Source organism: Entelurus aequoreus, linkage group LG15 (genome assembly GCF_033978785.1).
Source record: "Entelurus aequoreus isolate RoL-2023_Sb linkage group LG15, RoL_Eaeq_v1.1, whole genome shotgun sequence".
NCBI lineage: Eukaryota > Metazoa > Chordata > Actinopteri > Syngnathiformes > Syngnathidae > Entelurus > Entelurus aequoreus.
The window spans coordinates 28,771,111-28,790,888 of record NC_084745.1 but is presented as its reverse complement, the minus strand read 5'-3'; the positions used below and the strand labels follow the sequence as shown (position 1 = coordinate 28,790,888).

Here is a 19,778-nt window from a genome sequence, read left to right as displayed (position 1 = left end):
CCACACACACTAGGAGTCAAATGTATTGTACATACAAATTCACATATACTCACATACATACATACACACATACATAGATACCTACGTTCCCACATACATATACAAATACAGTACATATTTACATACTCAAAGTTCGTACATCCACACGCACATCCATTATACAAACATACACATACACATACTGTACAAACATACATATACACATACTGTATATATACACTCACTGTATTGTTGATAATGAAGGTAAAGTATTGGTATTGTCCATTATCAATAGCGCTATTTCTTTTGGTATTTGTATTGCTCCATTTGTAGTGTAATAATGCTCATTGTCATTTCTGTATTATTTTTACCAAAAAAACTTAAATATTCTGCAGTGCATCACACTGTGAGGTTTTCATAACATCTTATCCCTCACATGATTGATTGATTGACTGATTGAAACTTGTATTAGTAGATTGCACAGTACTGTACATATTCCGTACAACTGACCACTTAATGGTAACACCCGAATACGTTTTTCAACTTCTTTAAGTCAGGGTCCATGTTAATCAATTCATGGTACAAATATATACTATCAGCATAATACAGTCATTGATTGATTGATTGATTAAAACTTTTATTAGTAGATTGCACAGTACAGTACATATTCTGTACAATTGACCACTAAATGGTAACACCCGAATACGTTTTTCAACTTGTTTAAGCTGGGGTCCACGTTAATCATCCATCCATCCATTTTTTGACGCTTGTCCTTTTTTGGGGGGTTGCGGGGGGGGGGGGGTGCTGGAGCATACAAGTAAATGCACCTATAACCTCATCAAAAGAGTAATTATACCTTTCAAAACTGGACAAGTAAGAATTTAGAGCAATGCCTCTAATTAGATTGTGCATTTTGTGTGAATGTTGTCTATCTGTGTTGGCCCTGCGATGAGGAGATGGCAACTTGTCCAACGTGTACACCGCCTTGCGCCCGTGTTCCCCCCAAGACCCCAAAAGGGACAATCGGTAGCAAAAATGGATGGATGAATTTTTAAACACCCGCAGAACGCAGTGTCGTTTGCTCACCTGCAGTATCACCTCTGGTCTTTGAGACGTGTCCTCCTCCAGGCATCTCAACCTTTGCTCATGCAACCCTTTAAACTCATTTAAAAGCTGTTTCATTAACTTTGCAGGTTTCTCCGAGCTCTCTTTGCCACATTGCAGCTGTGATGCAGGGAGCAGGTTTAAAGCATAATTATCCTCTCCCACGTTTAGCGTCATTAATGCTGCTTTTACACTGGTGAGTGATACAACACCGATACATCACTAAGGGGAGACAATAGCTGAAAGTTGCGGTGCGTTTTGTGCTGTTTTTATCCCTTTGCTGCATCGCCGTGGTCAACAATGCAGTCTCTATGTGCAGTTACCACAACAGAGACGTGAACGGTACAATAAATTGTATTTCTAAGGACCTGCGCTTCCCAAGTCAGTTTGCCGCTGCGATGACGTTGCATTACCTGATTGGCTAAAAATCCAGTGTGTCGCGTAATGGTGACGTTCCATCACGCAATTGGGACATCTGTAAAAGAGGCGGGGTTTAGGTTACAATCCGGAAGTAAACATTGCTCTGTCAAGATCATCATAGCGAGGAATGGCTCCTTAAAATTGAATGCGTAGTGCTCAACAAGAAAAAAGGTAAATATTTCTCTCTGTCTTGTAAAACGGGTCGTTTTGTATTCCGATGACAATCTACTTTAGCATGCCCTGTTTGTTTTAAATAGACGTGTTGTTCATCACCGGTTTGCGCATGTGTGCAGCATACCGACCTTTTGTCACCAGAGTGAATATAACCGTACAGAAAAAAAATGATAAGCATTCAGTAGAAGTCATGTCCAAATGCACAGTATTTAGTAAAGAACTGACTGCATCACTTCAAAAATATGTCGCACTGCGCCCCATATGATTCTGTTATTCTACTTCTAAACAATCAATACCATGGATCAAAGTCGCCCACATTGAGATTCAAAGCTAAGTTGTATTTATTGATTTTCATAGACTATGCACTTCATCTTTCTAATCCCAATCATCTCTCCTCTCCACTCTTATCTGTCATATCTTATTTTCCCCCCTCAATGGCGTTGACTGTGCTACTCTCACACAAACCTAATCCCTCCTCCTTGTGATGATCAAATGTTCGTTGATTATTATCACAATAGAGATGATTTGTGTATTGAGGTACTGATGGTGCCAGAAAAAGTAGGTGTGACTTAACTTTTTACAGCATGTGATAGAATGTATGTTAGGGCTGGTTGAAAACTGTATCACGATATAGGTTTTTTATATTGGTTGAAAGCGATAATTATTTTTAAAGTTAAAGTACCAATGATAGTCACACACACACTACATGTGGTGAAATTAACCTTTGCATTTGACCCATCCCCTTGTTCACCCTCTGGGAGAGGAGGGGAGCAGCAGCGGTGGCCGCGCCCTGGAATCATTTTGGTTATTCAACCCCCAATTCCAACCCTCTATGCTGAGTGCCAAGCAGGGAGGTAATGGGTCCCATTTGTATAGTCTTTGGTATGACTCGGCCGGGGTTTGAACTCACGACCTACCGAACTCTAACCACAAGGCTACTGAGCAGGTTCATGACCAATATAAAACATGGAGAAGGAGAACAATTACACTACCGTTCAAAAGTTTGGGGTCACATTGAAATGTCCTTATTTTCAATGAAGATAACTTTAAACTAGTCTTAACTTTAAAGAAATACACTCTATACATTGCTAATGTGGTAAATGACTATTCTAGCTGCAAATATCTGGTTTTTGGTGCAATATCTACATAGGTGTATAGAGGCCCATTTCCAGCAACTATCACTCCAGTGTTCTAATGGTACAATGTGTTTGCTCATTGGCTCAGAAGGCTAATTGATGATTAGAAAACCCTCGTGCAATCATGTTCACACATCTGAAAACAGTTTAGCTCGTTACAGAAGCAACAAAACTGACCTTCCTTTGAGCAGATTGAGTTTCTGGAGCATCACATTTGTGGGGTCAATTAAACGCTCAAACTGGCCAGAAAAAGAGAACTTTCATCTGAAACTCGACAGTCTATTCTTGTTCTTAGAAATGAAGGCTATTCCACAAAATTGTTTGGGTGACCCCAAACTTTTGAACGGTAGTGTATATTAAATGTTAACATTTTTATTTCAAATGCAACTTTCTTCTGATTATAATTAGGGATGATGTTGAAAAACCGGTTCTCCCGATGCTTCGATGAGAAAAGACCTGATTCCATGGATTCAAATCCCTTTTTGAGAACCGGTTCCCGTTATCGAAGCCACTATACCGTATTTTCGCGACCATAGGGCGCACCGTATTAAGAGGCGCCATGTCAGTTGCGGGTGCTATTTCTGTATTTAACGCATAAATAAGGCGCAGCGTATTTTGGGGCGCAGGCATGGTTAAATATATGCTAGCTTAAAACATACGCTAGCATGCATGGACGCTGTTTTAAAAAGGCAGCAGGAGCAAAACTGAGTTCAGTTGTACTTTACTTAAGTATTTATCAATGTACTCACATTATTTTTTGATCAATCCTCATCCACAAATCCATCAAAGTCCTCATTTTCTGTGTCCGAAATGAACAGCTGGGCAAATACTGCGGCATGGTCATGCTGGACCTTCAGAAGGCCTTTGACACCGTTAACCACGCTATACTGTTGGATAAGCTCAGGGCAATCAGATTTAACAAAACCTCATGGAGCTGGATGCAATCTTACTTGGAGGGGAGGGAGCAGGTGGTAGAGGTGAACGGCACCGTGCCCCCCCCCCTCTCGGTGAGCTGTGGAGTCCCCCAAGGCAGTATATTAGGACCTTTACTGTTCCTAATATACATAAACGACATGTCATCGGCATGCGACTGTGAATTGTTTTTGTTTGCAGATGACTCTGCCTTGCTGGTATCCGGCAAGGACAAGTCACAGGTGGAGAAAATCCTCAGTGCTGAGCTCTGTAGAACTTGCACCTGGCTCGCTGACAACAAGCTATCCATACACTTGGGTAAAACAGAATCCATCCTGTTTGGGTCCCACATCAAACTTAAGAAAGTCAATGACTTCACCATAAAAGTAGGTGACATCGTTATCACCAGGAAAGATGAGGTCACCTACCTAGGTTCCATTCTAGAGGCTAACCTTTCCTGTGATAAAATGGCAACCAAGGTAATCAAAAAGGTTAACCAACTAACAAGATTTCTCTACAGAATTTCCTCTCTGGTCAACAAAAGCACCTTGAGGATTCTGGCGGGAACTCTCGTTCAACCCTTTTTCGATTACGCATGCACCTCCTGGTACCCTAGCACCTCCAAAACCCTCAAATCTAAACTCCAAACATCTCAGAACAAGCTAGTCAGGTTACTTATAGACCTCCACCCCAGATCCCACCTCACTCCTACCCACTTCTCTAAAGTGGGCTGGCTCAAGGTGGAGGACAGAGTTAAACAACTTGCACTGAGCCTAGTCTATAAAATCCGCTACACCTCCCTGATACCGAAGTACATGTCAAACTACTTCCTTAACGTAAATGACCGCCATAACCACAACACCAGGGGGTGCTCCACTAACCACGTTAAACCCAGATTCCGAACTAACAAAGGTCTTAACTCATTCTCTTTCTATGCCACATCAATGTGGAATGCGCTCCCAACAGGTATAAAAGAAAGGGCATCTCTATCCTCCTTCAAAACCGCAATAAAAGTTCACCTCCAGGCAGCTACAACCCTAAACTAACACCCTCCCCGGATTGCTAATAATCAAATGTAAACAATCAAATGCAGATACTTTTTCTTTTTCTTATGCCTTCTGATCTCTCTCTCTCTCTCTCTCTCTCTCTCTCTCTCTCTATGTCCACTACTTGATGTCCATATCCCCCCCCCCCCCCTCCACACCCCTGATTGTAAATAAGGTAAATAATTCAATGTGATTATCTTATGTGATGACTGTATTATGATGATAGTATATATGATAGTATATATCTGTATCATGAATCAATTTAAGTGGACCCCGACTTAAACAAGTTGAAAAACTTATTCGGGTGTTACCATTCAGTGGTCAATTGTACGGAATAAGTACTTCACTGTGCAACCTACTAATAAAAGTCTCAATCAATCAATCAATCAAAGTTCTCCATCAAACACGTCAGTTTCCCTCTCCACATTTTCAAAGTCAGTTTCGTTGCCGTGGGGCTCCTTGGAAAAGATGCCGGCTTTTGCGAAAGCTCGAACAACAGTGCAAGCAGACACGTTAGCTCAAGCATCCACGATCCATTCACAAATTGTGGCGTAACTCGCCCGACGCTGCCTCCCAGTTTTCGTGAAGCTGTGTTGGTCTGTCATCCATCGCTCCCATGACGCTCACAACTTCACTTTGAACAACCTGTTTACACCCATGTCCAGCGGTTGGAGTTCCTTCGTCATGCCTTAATGATGACTCCAGGTGGAAACTTTTCTTTCGGCAGCGTCTTCCCCTTGAAAATCACCATAGGCGGCAGTATCTGTCCATTAGCATAGCAAGCTAGCACAACAGTAAAAGCCGACTTCTCTTGCCCCGTTGTGTGTATTGATTTTCTACCATGCTGGTCCCCTTCTTCTCCACAGCGTGCTTTACTGGGATGTCAAAAGTGAGCGGCACCTCGTCCATGTTGGTAATGTGTTCGGCATTTTTTAAATTTACAACGCACATAGCAGCATTATATGCTCACTGGGGGTGTGCCTTTAGCGTCCTCTCTCACCTGAAACCTTCACCCTTTAATGTCTGCATGCTGTCCTCAGTCACGTCCGCCTTTCCTCCATATAAACAGCGTGCCGACCCAGTCATATAACTTCTATGGCTTTTGGAACTCAATGCACTCACAACAACCTATCTGGATTTGATAAGAGATTCGATAAGGAATCGGTTCAATAAGAGGAATCCATAATGGCATCGACATCAATAATTTCTTAACAAACATCTAAGGCTGCAGCTAACGATTATTTTTCTATCGATTAATCTATAGATTATTTTTTCGATTAATCGGTTAATCTATAGTTTTTTTTTTCCGATTAATCTATAGATTATTTTTCCTTTTACAGATTATTTTTTTATTCAAAATGAAGATGAAAAAATAAATGTAGGCCAGTTTTTTCAAAAGGCATGGCTTTTATTTACAACAACAAAAAAGTATGGCCACTCAGTCAACATTGACAACAACATGACAAAATATTCTGTAACAATGTAAACATTTAACAAAATTAAAAGTAGCTTATTTGCTTTTTAATGTGCAAATATAAAAGTAAACATCCAGTGCAAATCTTAATATTCTGCAATAGTATAAGCATTTCAAAAGTAAAAGTATTGCTTATTTTGCTTTAAAATGTGCAAAAATAAAGATAAACATCCAGTACAAAAAAGTGCAAAACGAAATATTCTGTAACAACAATGTAAACATTTCAACAAAAGTGAAAGTATTGCTTATTTGCTAAAATGTGCAAAAATAAAGATAAACATCCAATACAAAAAAGTGCCAATCTAAATATTCTGGAGCACTGTAAACATTAAGTATTGCTTTTAAAATGTGCAAAATAAACATCCAGTCCAACACAGTACACAATAACCAATTCTACTCATTCCAGTGAGTGACTAACACTTGTAATGAAGAAAGGTTAGCATGTCTACATGCTCTGGTTCTTTTCTTGTTTACAATATTCCCAGCAGCTGAAAATAGGCGCTCAGAAGGGGTCGATGTCGCTGGAACTGAGAGCTAATTAGCCTTCACCTCACGCCAGGACTGCGAGTGAGCTGAGCTGCAGTTTAAGTTTCTAGAAGGTCAACGGGCTCATAGTGATGTCACTAGTAGTTGACTGGGAGGTGTTTATTATCATTTGGGTAGAGTTCGCTGCCTGATGCTTACCTGCTAAAGACCTATCTGCTCGACGCTGAAGCGCTGACTACATGCGCTCTGAATACGCACTGCTGATTGGCTGCTAACGTTTTGAATACGCACTGCTGATTGGCTGATAACGCTTTGTGTGTACCAATCAGATGGTTGTGTGGGTGGGACAATGCTGCGTGCTGAGACAAAAGCAGAAGGAGCAAAGCAGCTTGTTAAGACTTTAGCTTACCCCCTTACCGAACCGAAAGCCCCGTACCGAAACGGTTCAATACAAAACACGTACTGTTACACCCCTAGCAGATACAAATGACACATTCATGTTTTTGTGTAATGATGACAACGTATACTCGCGCGACGATTGAATAGTTGATGGTTTTCTTTTCAAATGTTCGTTCATAGCCAATGTGCTGCTATGATAGGCCATTTCCGCTCGACACAGTGTGCATACAACAACATTATTAGGCCGTTTATTGAAATACTGCCACACTTTTGACGACTTTTGGCGTGCTTTTTCCCCCTCGCTCGCACCGCTCACATCGTCTGCTTTGCGCTCCGCCATGACTGTAGTGTGACGTAATTATGCGACGCGTCGACGCACAAAAACGGCGTCGACGTATTTACGTAACCGATGACGTCGACGCGTCGTTTCAGCCTTACAAACATCATTCCTCATTATAATTCCATCAGCTATCAAGACAGAAAGGAAAGGACATTTCAGCATAACTCCATCAATGTAAACAAAAGTCTGAAATCACAATAAACAACGGCATCTTTAAATTAAAGTTTAAAAAATAAGGACTATATAAGAAGTACTTAATAAAGTGTAACGAATTAGTGCAAAGTGTGAAAATGTAAGCATAGAGAAAAAATTATGTTAGAACTATGTAAAAAAAACTTCATGAATTTATGTTATGCAGTAATTATTATTTAAATACTATTGGACTAAATTATGGGCAACACAGTGGAACAGGGCTTAGTGCATGTGCCTCACAATACGAAGGTCCTGGGTTCGTTTCCCGGGCTCGGGGTCTTTCTGTGTGGAGTTTGCATGTTCTCCCTGTGACTGCGTGGGTTACCTTCGGGTACTCCGGCTTCCTCCCACCTCCAAAGACATGCACCTGGGGATAGGTTGATTGGCAACACTAAATTGGCCCTAGTGTGTGAATGTGAGTGTGAATGTTGTCTATCTGTGTTGGCCCTGCGATGAGGTGGCGACTTGTCCAAGGTTTACCCCGCCTTCCGCCCGAATGCAGCTGAGATAGGCTCCAGCACCCCCCGTGACCCCGAAAGGGACAAGCGGTAGAAAATGGATGGATGGATGGTGGGTCTGACAATATTATGTCAGACCCACTCGACGTCCATTGCATCCGGTCTCCCCTAGAGACATATGCGGTCCTCTCCAAGGTTTCTCATAGTCATTCACATCGATGTCCCATTGGGGTTGTAAGTTTTTCCTTGCCCTTATGTGGGCTCTGTACCGCGGATGTCGTTTTGACTTGTGCAGCCCTTTGAGACACTTGTGATTTAGGGCTATATAAATAAACACTGATTGATTGATGATTGATTGATGGATGGACCAAATGATTATTTTAAAGTAGCACATTTGTTATTTTTTGGTTATTTATTTTTGTCCTGCACTTTAGTTCCTACCGATTGTTTCCATACATCCGAATAGGGAACGGACAAGGGTTAAAAAGAAAAGATGAAGGACAACTATGAAACTTAGAAAATAAAAAACTGCCTTTTCGACAAATTTTTCGATCTATTCAGCACTCATTTTTACTTTCTCTTCTCGCTCCGTGCAGAGAATCAACAGCAAGGCAGTAAGATGGTGCGACCAAAAGTGATAGTTGATACTGTTACACGATTGGCTTGTTAGCATGTCCATCCCATTGCTCACTGATGACTTCCAGGGTGCTGGACGCGAGTGCCTTTGTTCATGCAACCAATCATGCTTCATTCTTTCCCGTTCCTTTCCACCAAAAACATATACCGTATTTTCCGCACTATAAGGTGCACCGGATTATAAGGCGCACCTTCAATGAATGGCCTATTTTAAAACGTTGTTCATATATAAGGCGCACCGCATTATAAGGCGCATGGAATAGACGCTACAGTAGAGGCTGGGGTTACGTTATGCATCCCGTAGTTGCGAGACCTGTTGTGGCTCAATATTGGTCCATATATAAGGTGCACCGGATTATAAGGCGCACTGTCAGCTTTTGAGAAAATTGGAGGTTTTTAGGTGCGCCTTATAGTGCGGAAAATACGGTATTTATATTTTGAACGTTTTATCAAACATACTCTTTATTGATATCGATTATGTGTCTATCTCAATGTACAGCTCCTTGCAAAAGTATTCCCCCTTGAACTTTTTCATATTTTGTCAACTTACAACCCCAAACATAAATATATTCTATTGGAACTTTATGTAAAAGACAAACACAAAGTAGTATAAAATTGTAAAGTTGAAAAAAAATTATACATGATTCAAAAAAATGTTTCCAAATATAAAACTGAAAAGTGCTGTCTGCAAAAGTATTCAGCCCCCTTTTCTCTGAGTGAAACCAGTTGCTTCAGAAGTTGCTTGATTGCTACTGACTAAATACTGGCCACCTGTGTGTAATATCATCTCAGTACAAATATTGCTGTTCTGTGACAGCCTCAGAGGTTGGTTAAGAGAATATCGGGGAGCAAACGGCATCATGAAGTCTAAGGAACACACAGTTCAGGGATAAAGTTGTGGAGAAGCAAGCATGGGCTATAAAAAGATTTCCCAAGCTTTGAATATCTCACAGAGCACTGTTCAGTTCATCATCTAGAAATACAAAGAATATGACAACTATAAACCTACCAAGACAAGGCCGTCCACCTAAACTTACAGGCCAAACAAGGAAAGCACTGATTAGAGATGCAACCAAGAGGCCCGCGGTGACTTGGACCAACTGCAGAGATCCACAGCTCACGTGGGGGAATCTGTTCACAGGACAACTATTAGTAATGCACTGAACACTTGTGGTCTTTATGGAAGAGTTGCAAAAAGAAATACATTGTTCAAAGAAAACCAGAGGATTCAGCAAACATGTGGAAGCAGGTGCTTTGGGCAGACCAGACCAAAATGCAAAACGTTATGTGTGGCAGAGAACTAACACTTCACACACCATCCCCACTGTCAAATATGGTGACCCAATCATGCTCTGGAGGTGCTTCTCTTCAGCAGGTACAGGGAAGATGGTCAAAGTTGATGGGAAGATGGATGGAACCAAATACAGGGCAATCTCGGAAGAAAACATTTTGGAGTCTGCCAAAGACTTGGGGCGGAGGACCGCTTTCCAGCAGGATAACGCCCCGGAACTTAAAGCCAGAACTCCAATGTAATGGTTTAAAACAAAACATATCCATGTGTTAGAATGTCCTGGTCAAAGTCTAGGCCTAAATCCAATCACAAATCCGTGGCAAGATCTGAAAAATGCTGTTGACAAACGCTCTCCATCTGAACTGACTGAGCTTGAGCTGTTTTGCAAAGAACAATGGGCAAACATTTCAGTCACTATGTTGGCAAAACTGGTAGAGACGTACTCTAAAAGACTTGCAGCTGTAATTGCAGCAAAAGGTAGTTCCACAAAGTATTGACAGAGGGGGGCTGAATAATTTTGCACAATACCCGTTTCACTTTTTTATTTGTAATAAAAAAAAAAAAATCATGTATGATTTTCTTTCAACTTTACAATTGTACACCACTTTGTGTTGATCTTTTACATAACATTCCAATAAAATATATTTATGCTTATGGTTGTAATGTGACAAAATATTGAAAAGTTCAAGAAAGGTGAATACTTTTGCAAGGTGCTGTATATTGATATTGTTTTATCGGCACCAGCCCTAGGTGGGACTCAACTTTTTACGGCATGTGATAGAATTGACTGTATGTTCAATTATACTTGATTACTTACAATTGTGTAAAACAATTATGTGGTTCAGTTTATATCAGCAATCTAACAGTACATGTCAGGTTCAAAGAAAGCGGGGAACTGTAAGTCTATAGTCACATTTATTATAAATACTAGTGCTAAAGTACTGCATATGTTGCTAGAAGACACAGCATTTTTCTGGTATTCTGGTTCCAAAGGTCCATCAAAGTAAAATAAAACAAAAAAACAACACGCTGGGTTGCAATATGCAGTAATAACAATCCTTCAGATGTTTGGCTCCTGAATGTCTGGAGACTGTTCCTATTACTTTGAATACATCATCACCAAAATTAAAAAGTATAACATTTTGTTATTATACAAAGTTAGCGTCTTTCTTTGAGCTTTCTCATGTATCTTTTTATCCGCAGCTCCACCTTTTCTTCCACATTCACTGTGCCTTTTTGCCCTCTAAATGTTTCATGACATTTTAGTCGTTTTTTCTCAAAGCCATGTACTTATTACAATTTCAGCCATTAGCATACTCAACCTTTCTACTCACGAAATCAATTAATTATTTTCAATAATTTACCTTCTGAGCATACCAGATAAAGTAAAGCACATTTTTGGTGTGTGTCAAATGTGTTGTTGTAACTAATGTGTATTCTCTGGGTGTGCAAGCCATTAAGGTTGGCCTTGCCCCTTGGCTTAAAGGAGTCATTGGTGATTAGAGAAAGAGAGGAGTCTTGATAGAGCATTAGTGAGTGACACACACACTCACACAGCCTGAATAACACTCTTCGCAGTTGCACACATTCATTTTTCATTAAACAGACTCATAACAATTAGTCTGGTTACCGCCTTGGTAATCTTAACATTCTGACATCACTCTTTTAATAATTCTGAATCCGACAACCTTGTTCGTTTTCACAGTGAAGACATTAGCTTTTCTTGGCTAATAGTGCCACACTCCTTCTTGGCCAAATAAGAGCAATAAATTGGCAGGGGCTGAGGAAAATAGGTTTGATTCACCACAGCTTTCACACAAATGATTCCACAAAATAAATGTTTGCCAATGTATTGCAGGAAATACTTTACGCTGACAACCATAGCTAACACTTTTCCATTGCACGTTGTCGTTGTGGCATTGGTTTCTGTCGTCCTGTTTCCTACTTAAAAGTAATACCACCATCACTAGAAACTGTGAAAACTGGGGATTTCCCGATCCTATTGTTTAGCCTAAAATCCGATCCAATTTCAAGTCCCGATTTGACACTTTGACATAGATTATAGAACTTTTTTTTTTAATAGCAAGTAACTAAAGTTAACACATTTTTATAGTTTGTAAAATTTGCTAGTATTGTTCTAAATCAGATGATGTATTAAATGCGTGGTATTAAATTATACGTATATTTTTTAACAAAATAAAGTAGCCAGAGCACAATAACTAAACAAAAGCAACAACTACTATTGACTCCCATTTAAATCATCTGGGTTTTTCCCTCAAAGCCTTCCTGTATGCAGAGACTTACTTCTGAGTATGTTAACAATAACAAAAACAACCCAAAACGTATTTTGTAATAATTAAAATAGGAAACATAAATATTGTATATTGATCTAATCACTTAATTATTTTTTATATACTAATACTATACTAGGTATCGATAGTATTAACATGTGGATCGACCACTCCTACTTTACATTGAAGTTTTAGCAGGTTAGCTTCTTGAGTCATCCTGCTCGGTGTGCGTATGTGTGTAGCATGCTTAGCCATTATAGTGATTCAGCACTTGGAAAAAACGTAGCCTATTTCCGCCATGGTGATGAGGATTAGTATCTTAGAAGTAGCCTCACACTGTGGATATACAACACGTTCATTGTAGCTTGCTTTAAAATTTGAGCCAGTGTTCTGGCAAGACCTGCACTTTCCTATAATTCATGCAACTCATGCATGTGTGTAACAAGGAATCCAACAATGTAATTGTGTCTGCCTGAGCGTGCATCCCTATTGAAAGGAATATTTCACGTAAATACAATCTTCAGCCATGTAAACACTGCGACACAGCTGTGGTAAAGATTGGCTGGGCTGGGCATCTTATCAGTCGATCAGTTAAAATAGACATATATCGACACCCGATCCGATCACATGATCAGGATTGAGACAGCTCTAGTGAAAATTATGCGGCATTAAACACAACGGTCGTAAAAAGATGCAAACAAAAGACAATAATGCATTAGGGTTCAGTGTTTCCTATAGATCTGAAGTTTCAGAATGGAAGTGGCGCGCCGGATGATGTCATCGTCCAATTTGCATATTCAGTGATTATGCAAAACTCAATGTTAGGATGGCTGCAGCTGAGCTTTTTGGTTTGCATCATTAGAAATGTGCAACATGTTTTAAACCGTATTCGGCAAAAGTATATGCAGTCCAAACTGTGGTCACATGGTGTCCTGATGGTATGGAATGATGACGTTTTCATACGTTTGTGTACTATAGAACATGGAGTCATCTTTCCAGTGGCGGGGAAAAAAAAAAAAAAAGGCTGAATATGCATATTTACAGACAAATATTTGTGTTTTTGTTCATTATTAGTGTAAACGTGTTCTTATTATATGATGCATTTAGCTCTATTTTAAATGTTGTTATGCAAACAGCCACATTTCATAGGTTGGCCTCATGTCATTATTTGGACACCCCCTCGTTACCTAATCATACATTTCATTGTTTGTATAGTGTTAAACATGTATAGTAAATGGAAAAAATACAAAAATGTGTATTTTTAGTGTAACGATTGAACTGTTGTGAAAGAGTTTTTCAATGTGCAACTACATTTACGCATTCCCTGATTCATACACACGCGCAGATGCAAGGGGTGCATGAATTCCAATAGGGAGCATGTCTTGCCAGAACACCAGCAAGAAATGTTGGCACTCGATGGAAAAGTGTCTCCAGACTCTATTTAGCACGATGGTTAGCTGTTAGTACTGCTAGTGCGACTCCAGGGAGACAAGCAGAGAAGCGTTGTGCTATGTCACTTAAACTGTTTTTGAATATAATAACTTTCTGACATAAAAAAACCTCACAAATAAGGTAAAAAAAGTGGTGTTAATTTTTTAATGTCAATTTAAAACACAAAGTTTGGGCAATGAAGGTAAAGTATTTGTTCTTCAACCACACCATGTGGATCAGTGCAACAGTCTGACCAACAAAAATAAATAGGAGTGGTATATAATATCGACATACTGTGCACATATTTTGCTCCTCCGAGGTATACTTTTTGGGTGGGACAAATGCGTTATTGTTATCTCCATTATTGTACACACCTGTCGCCATCTAATAACAGCATTGCGGTATTAAACACACGCAGAGACTCCACGTTAGTGAAGTTAGTGAAATAAAGTGATCGGTTGTAGCAACCCTGGGAAAAGTTTGTTGATGTTAATTAAAGTAATATTGTTAATGTTTCAGTTCGGCATGGTGATTGAGTTTTGTGCTTATACACAATGGCGTCTGGCGTGGACGGGCACCCGCTTCACAGGGCTGTTCTCTGCCGCCGCAGTTGTGCAAGTATTTGATTTGATGTACAGCGGAGCCTGTTTTTTAAATGTTATTATCTCAGACGATCTCCCTAATTTAATGGTGGCAGCCAAAATAATGATTTTGATTAAAATTAGACTATTTGTGCAGCCCGACTTCCCGGTACCCCCCTGTTTTCTGTTAGCTTCCTTCTCTTAACACCCTCATCCCCTCCCGAGATGCCAAAGCCAAGGTCAATAAGAAAGTGCAGCCTTCCTCTGTCTATAGGATATTCCCTAGATGCCTTACACCTCACTATGGCTGATATGCTTCAGGAATGTTCCCTCCTCCTTTATTGTGACCGTCAGTCTCAAGGTCAGTTCCTATGGACGTTTGCGCTTATCTGTTTCCCCTGCTTTACCTCATTTTTTTCGCTCAGCTATCTTTGCCCCTAGTTTTTCCTCATTCACTGTATCAGTAAACAGTAGCACCCCTCCCCCCACACACACCTCAGTTGGGGGTTTCATGATGCTTTGTCTGACATATCTATCTTTTTAATCCGTCCCTTTGTCTCTCCATATTTCTGAAACAGAGTTTTTAGAAGGCCGGTGCAGCTGGGAGGCGTCAGTGTGCCTTTGTTGCTTGCTGATTCCCTTCGTCACACTGGTCACAGCCCCATATAGCCCGCAGCAATGTCGCTGCTTGATTGGATGTTGTTGTTTGTAAGCAATGTAAGTCAGCTTCGAGTTCTGTGCCTATATTTTTTTAATGTTGAAGCAAGACAGCAAGAATCAACATCTCACCTACCGGTATATCCAAATACATTTAAATGGTTTTTTAAAGGTTTTCATCACATCTACCTTGTTTTCTTCTAACTTTTAGTCATCCCTGAACTCGTCCACCTGGCCTTGCGACTCTAAAAAAGATAGCATTTAGAGTCTGGATTGATTTGGTTGGTTAGCTGACCCACAGGAGAATGATCCAAGTTAATAGAACACATTGCATTCATGTTAGCTTCTTTCTACCTGCCCGACTCGGTGCAAGACTTGCGACTATTACACAAAAAGCATGGATTTCCAGCTGTCCACAGTATAAGACCCGTAAATTCAAATGCTTAATTTTTATAGGCAGCTCTGCATTGACTGAAGTGTCTGCTCGTTATATATCCGGCAAGTGCTGCAAGTCTGAAAGGAAACTGTCAATAGCAATCCCAGCTATTGATATGGCAGTGGGCCGGAGATGTAACTTGGCCCCCCGACTCTGCGCTATCCCTCTGATCCCACTACATCATAATTACATTAATATTGACAGACCCTTGACAATAGTCACATTACTATTGATAGGTACCTGTCAATACAGTGTTTCCCCCAAATAAAACATATTCATTCATAACTTGTAAACTGCTCGATAAAAAGGCTTTGAAAAGAATATTGGACCCGGTTGGGTTTACTCGTCTCGAGAGTGTTGCTGTGGCAAGGATTCTCACCACCTGGCTTTGTGTGTATAGCGACAGACCGATAGATTTATTTTAGCTCGCATAGATCAAGGCTACTCTTGACGTACATAAATAGTCCCACACACTTTCACACACATGCGCGTCACTTAATCTGCACATTTTCTGCACAGGCAAAACTTTCAGATGAAGCTAAACAAATGGAGCCTGTTTATTGGTAAGGATGCACATTCAGGACTGTTTTTTTTCCTTAAATCCAAACTCCTTTTCCGTCACAGGCGAGGATCTAAACATGGCAGTCTTTCAAATTCAACTCAATGAATTTGTCACACCTGCTTACCTCCGTTTTTTTCCCCATTGATTTGCTAATTCTGATTTAACTGGACGGTGAATCCTGCATCCATTGAAACATCATGAATACATAGACAGGTCCTCACCATTTCGGCTTATTACATTAGATCTGTTTTATTTTTCCTCCTTCTCTTCAGCAGTTTAAAGTGACCATATTTCCCCTTTCTGCCAAAACTGCCATATTTACCCGGCTGAAATCTGTTTTAAAGCCTCATGACAAATCCTGTTCAGCGAGACACAAAAGCCACTGTCAAAAAGGGCCTCTCACTCTCTCACCCTATTGCTCTGTCTCTCCTTGTGTTAGTTAGTCGCCTTCTTTCTAAGCGTTTGACTTGAGGAAAGGCTAGATAAAAACGGGGGGGAACTGAGAACGTTTTGCGGCACAAAATAGCCCAAACGTCACAATGTTACGATCCCGTATGGAGTCGACTCCAGGGAGAGGGAGATTGTTCCACATTTGGCTGATGTTTACGGTGTACCACAGACTGCCGTTAGCCTAATCCCTCGTGATGTGATTTGTACACAAACCCCTATCTCCAGAGGGTGCAGGCACCAGGAGCCCCCTAGCTTCACCGTGTGTGTTTCGTGGATATACACTTGAGGGAGACTAAGACCCCTCCCTATTCCGCTTCGTTGCATCACACAGCTCAAAGGTTGCATTATGGACGGCTTATACATATGAAAAGTGATTTCCGTCCCTATGTTTAGGGAGAAAATAACCATGCAAACAAGATGGCCTTTACCTCAAGGGCCCCGGTTCTCCCAAGTTGTCCCTCTTTAGGTACTTTCTCAAATAGTTCTGCTGTGGTTCTGCCAGTAGTCAAGTCACACAAAGTTTTCTGCACTCAATTAGTTGGCAACTTTGAATAACCAAAACAAGCAAAAGAATGCCTGTGTGCAAACTAATCACTCAAAATAAGTTCTGTTTTCCAGCAGGTATGGATCAAGAGGGCAGTAAGGTAGCGGGATCTCTTCCAGAAATATCTTGTGACCCACTGATCCCAGTCCTGCGCATCAGCCAGCTGGATGCTCTCGAGCTTGACTCGGCCCTGGAGCAACTCCTATGGACCCAGTTTTCCCAGTGCTTCCAGAACTTCCGCCCGGGCCTTCTGACACCTCTGGAGCCCGAACTGAAGGCTTTGCTGCAGCTGCTTCTGTGGAGGTTCACTTTGTATCCTAACAGCACCACAGTGGGCCAGTCTATACTGAGCCTACGCTACCACAACACCTTGTCCACATCTGCCCGCTACAAGCCTCTTACCCAGAGGCAGAAATTGGCTCTGGTTTTGCTAACAGCGGGTCCTCGCTGGCTTCAAGAGCGCGCCCACAGCCTTCGACTGTGTCTTGGTTTGACTTCAGGAGTGTCTGAAGGTGATGGCACATTTTCCCAAAAAGCCCTCAGCATTTCTCTGACTCTAATGTCAGGCGTAGCCCGTCTTGCAAGTCTTGTCAACTTCCTTGTGTTTCTCAGCAAAGGTCAACACCCAGTCTTGGCTGAAAGGATCATTGGAGCTCGGGCCGTTTTTAGCAAGCCCAACGTGACGCGGGACATTACATACCAATACATGAATCGCGAGCTGCTGTGGCACGGTTTTGCAGAGTTCCTAATTTTCCTACTACCGCTCATCAACGTAAAAAAACTAAAATCAAACATTTATTCCTTTCTACTCGGGGCAGACGGAAGTGACATAGAGAGTGCACGAGGTAAGGATGAGGTGTGGAAAGAATGTGCGCTGTGTGGAGAGTGGCCGACCTTGCCTCACCGGGGAGGCTGTCAACATGTTTTCTGCTACTACTGTATCAAAAGTCATATTATTACAAACAGTTGCACCACCTGTCCTAAATGTGGTGCAGAGGCAAGGCAGATAGAGCCAGTTAAGATGGAGGTAGAGATGTTTGTCAGGCAGTAATTTGAAAGAAAATTACTTTGAGTCATATGTTCATACTCGTACAAATTAAGGGCGCAACGTTGCGACAGCCTCACAGTTTAGTAGGTTCCCTGGTGTTAGCTCATGGTTTGATATGTACATTGGTACAGAAGGGAACACAATGGCATTCAAAAAACTGCTTACCTTTTCACATTTGATGATTTTTCAAATAAGTCATAAAAAACTACAAACTGTTTGCAGTTAACTCTTTAATAATTACAGTTCTTAAATAGAAAATAAGTATAGGGATGTAGCATTTGGGGTGAGTACCTTTGGGCACCTCAAGATTTGATTACGATTCAGGAGTAATATTAGATTACAAATCGATTATTTATACAACTTAAATTTATAAAAGGCTCCTTCTTTGGCTTTTGACATATGCGGTAATGTATTGTGTAATTTCAGATTTTGGTTTGCAATTGTTCACAGCGTGGATGTAGAAGACTAGATATGTGGGAACTGAAGCAGCCTGCTAAGCGAGGTGCCTACACTACATAGTGAGCAACAATCCTTTTGTTTTGATAGTTGTGCCTTTTAAAACCACGGAATGCCCAGACACTTTGCCCCCCGACCCCCATAAGCACACAGCTCAAAGATGTGTGATCTATCCATTCATATCGAGCTCACAGTGTTGTCGCACATTGTGGATATTATTATCTCTCCTGATTTAATAATCTACTTGCTAATTTCCTGAGCTAGTTCCAGTTAGACTTCTGCTGAAGTGTAGGAGTTTATTTTATTGTTTTGCTACTTCACATTCAAGCTAGCTTAGCGGTTAGCATGGTTTCTCCTGTCCTGTCTTTCTGTCCCTCACTTTATTGTGTATGCTCCAGCACATACACACACAGCGCAAAATGAACTGCAAAACCTGAAAACCGCGGTTGATAAGGGTAAATTGTCCAGTATTGTTGCACCCCTAGTACGAATGCACTACACAGTTCAAAAAGAATCTTTGATTAACAACTATGGTTAATGATGATGTCCTTTCTGAACACACAACGACCGGCTATGTTTAATGTATGTGCACATATATTGACAGTCCTTTGCCCCTTCTGTATCACTGGCTGGACTTCGCACAGAACTATTTGTCTTTGGCGCAATGGACAGACTACCGAGAACCCCACAGAGCATATATTTGATGAAAGAATGTGTTGATTTATGCTGCCAAATTCTCTCGCAGTGCGTGTTTGTTGAAATGGGAATATTTGTTCTGATGAAAAATGCAGAAAGTCGGCTGAATAAATAATGGGAGGAATTTCTGATGCCTCTCATCATGACCAAATTAGCATTTGTTGTGTATTTTGTTGCTAAATTGTATTTCAACATCATTAAAATTGATTTAGGGCTTTCTCCTGGGTGTTTATTCAGTTAAGCGGTGGGGGGAGATGAGGAAAAGTTATAACAATCAGCACACTTCTCTCTAGACGGGCCTGGTCGTTCTAACTCCCATTATCCGTTTTCACAGCACCCCAACATCCTCGAGATCAAGGGGGCAGCCGGGGGCTTGGATTGACTCACACACTCACTCACTTGACAGCATGCCTCTCTTTTCCCTCGGCCCGTCTCTCTTTCACTTGCCTTTCCTTCCCACCCCCTCGTAATCTCCAAGGCCCTTGCCCCCATAAGACTGTCGTAAACTGTACCAAAACCCTGGCAGTCGTCTTCTTCCTCGCAGGCGAATTACTCTCTAATCCCTGTAATGAGTCCAAA

The 19,778-nt window shown here is 41.0% G+C and overlaps 1 protein-coding gene across 3 annotated transcripts; it reads left to right on the top strand.

The window, feature by feature from the left end:
* The first annotated feature begins 1,599 nt into the window (after positions 1 to 1,599).
* pex2 (peroxisomal biogenesis factor 2) lies at positions 1,600 to 19,341 on the top strand. 3 transcript variants are annotated; one of them, XM_062022009.1, is made up of 3 exons: positions 1,611 to 1,674; positions 14,929 to 15,067; positions 17,074 to 19,341. In XM_062022009.1, the coding sequence occupies exon 3, from the start codon at positions 17,079 to 17,081 to the stop codon at positions 18,048 to 18,050; it is 972 nt and encodes a 323-aa protein (XP_061877993.1). In that variant the 5' UTR covers positions 1,611 to 1,674; positions 14,929 to 15,067; positions 17,074 to 17,078; the 3' UTR covers positions 18,051 to 19,341. The 3 variants fall into 3 exon arrangements, with proteins under 3 accessions (XP_061877991.1, XP_061877992.1, XP_061877993.1); XM_062022007.1 differs by lacking the exon at positions 14,929 to 15,067 and having other exon boundaries at positions 1,600 to 1,674; XM_062022008.1 differs by lacking the exon at positions 14,929 to 15,067 and having other exon boundaries at positions 1,601 to 1,674; positions 17,077 to 19,341.
* The last annotated feature ends 437 nt before the right edge of the window (positions 19,342 to 19,778 follow it).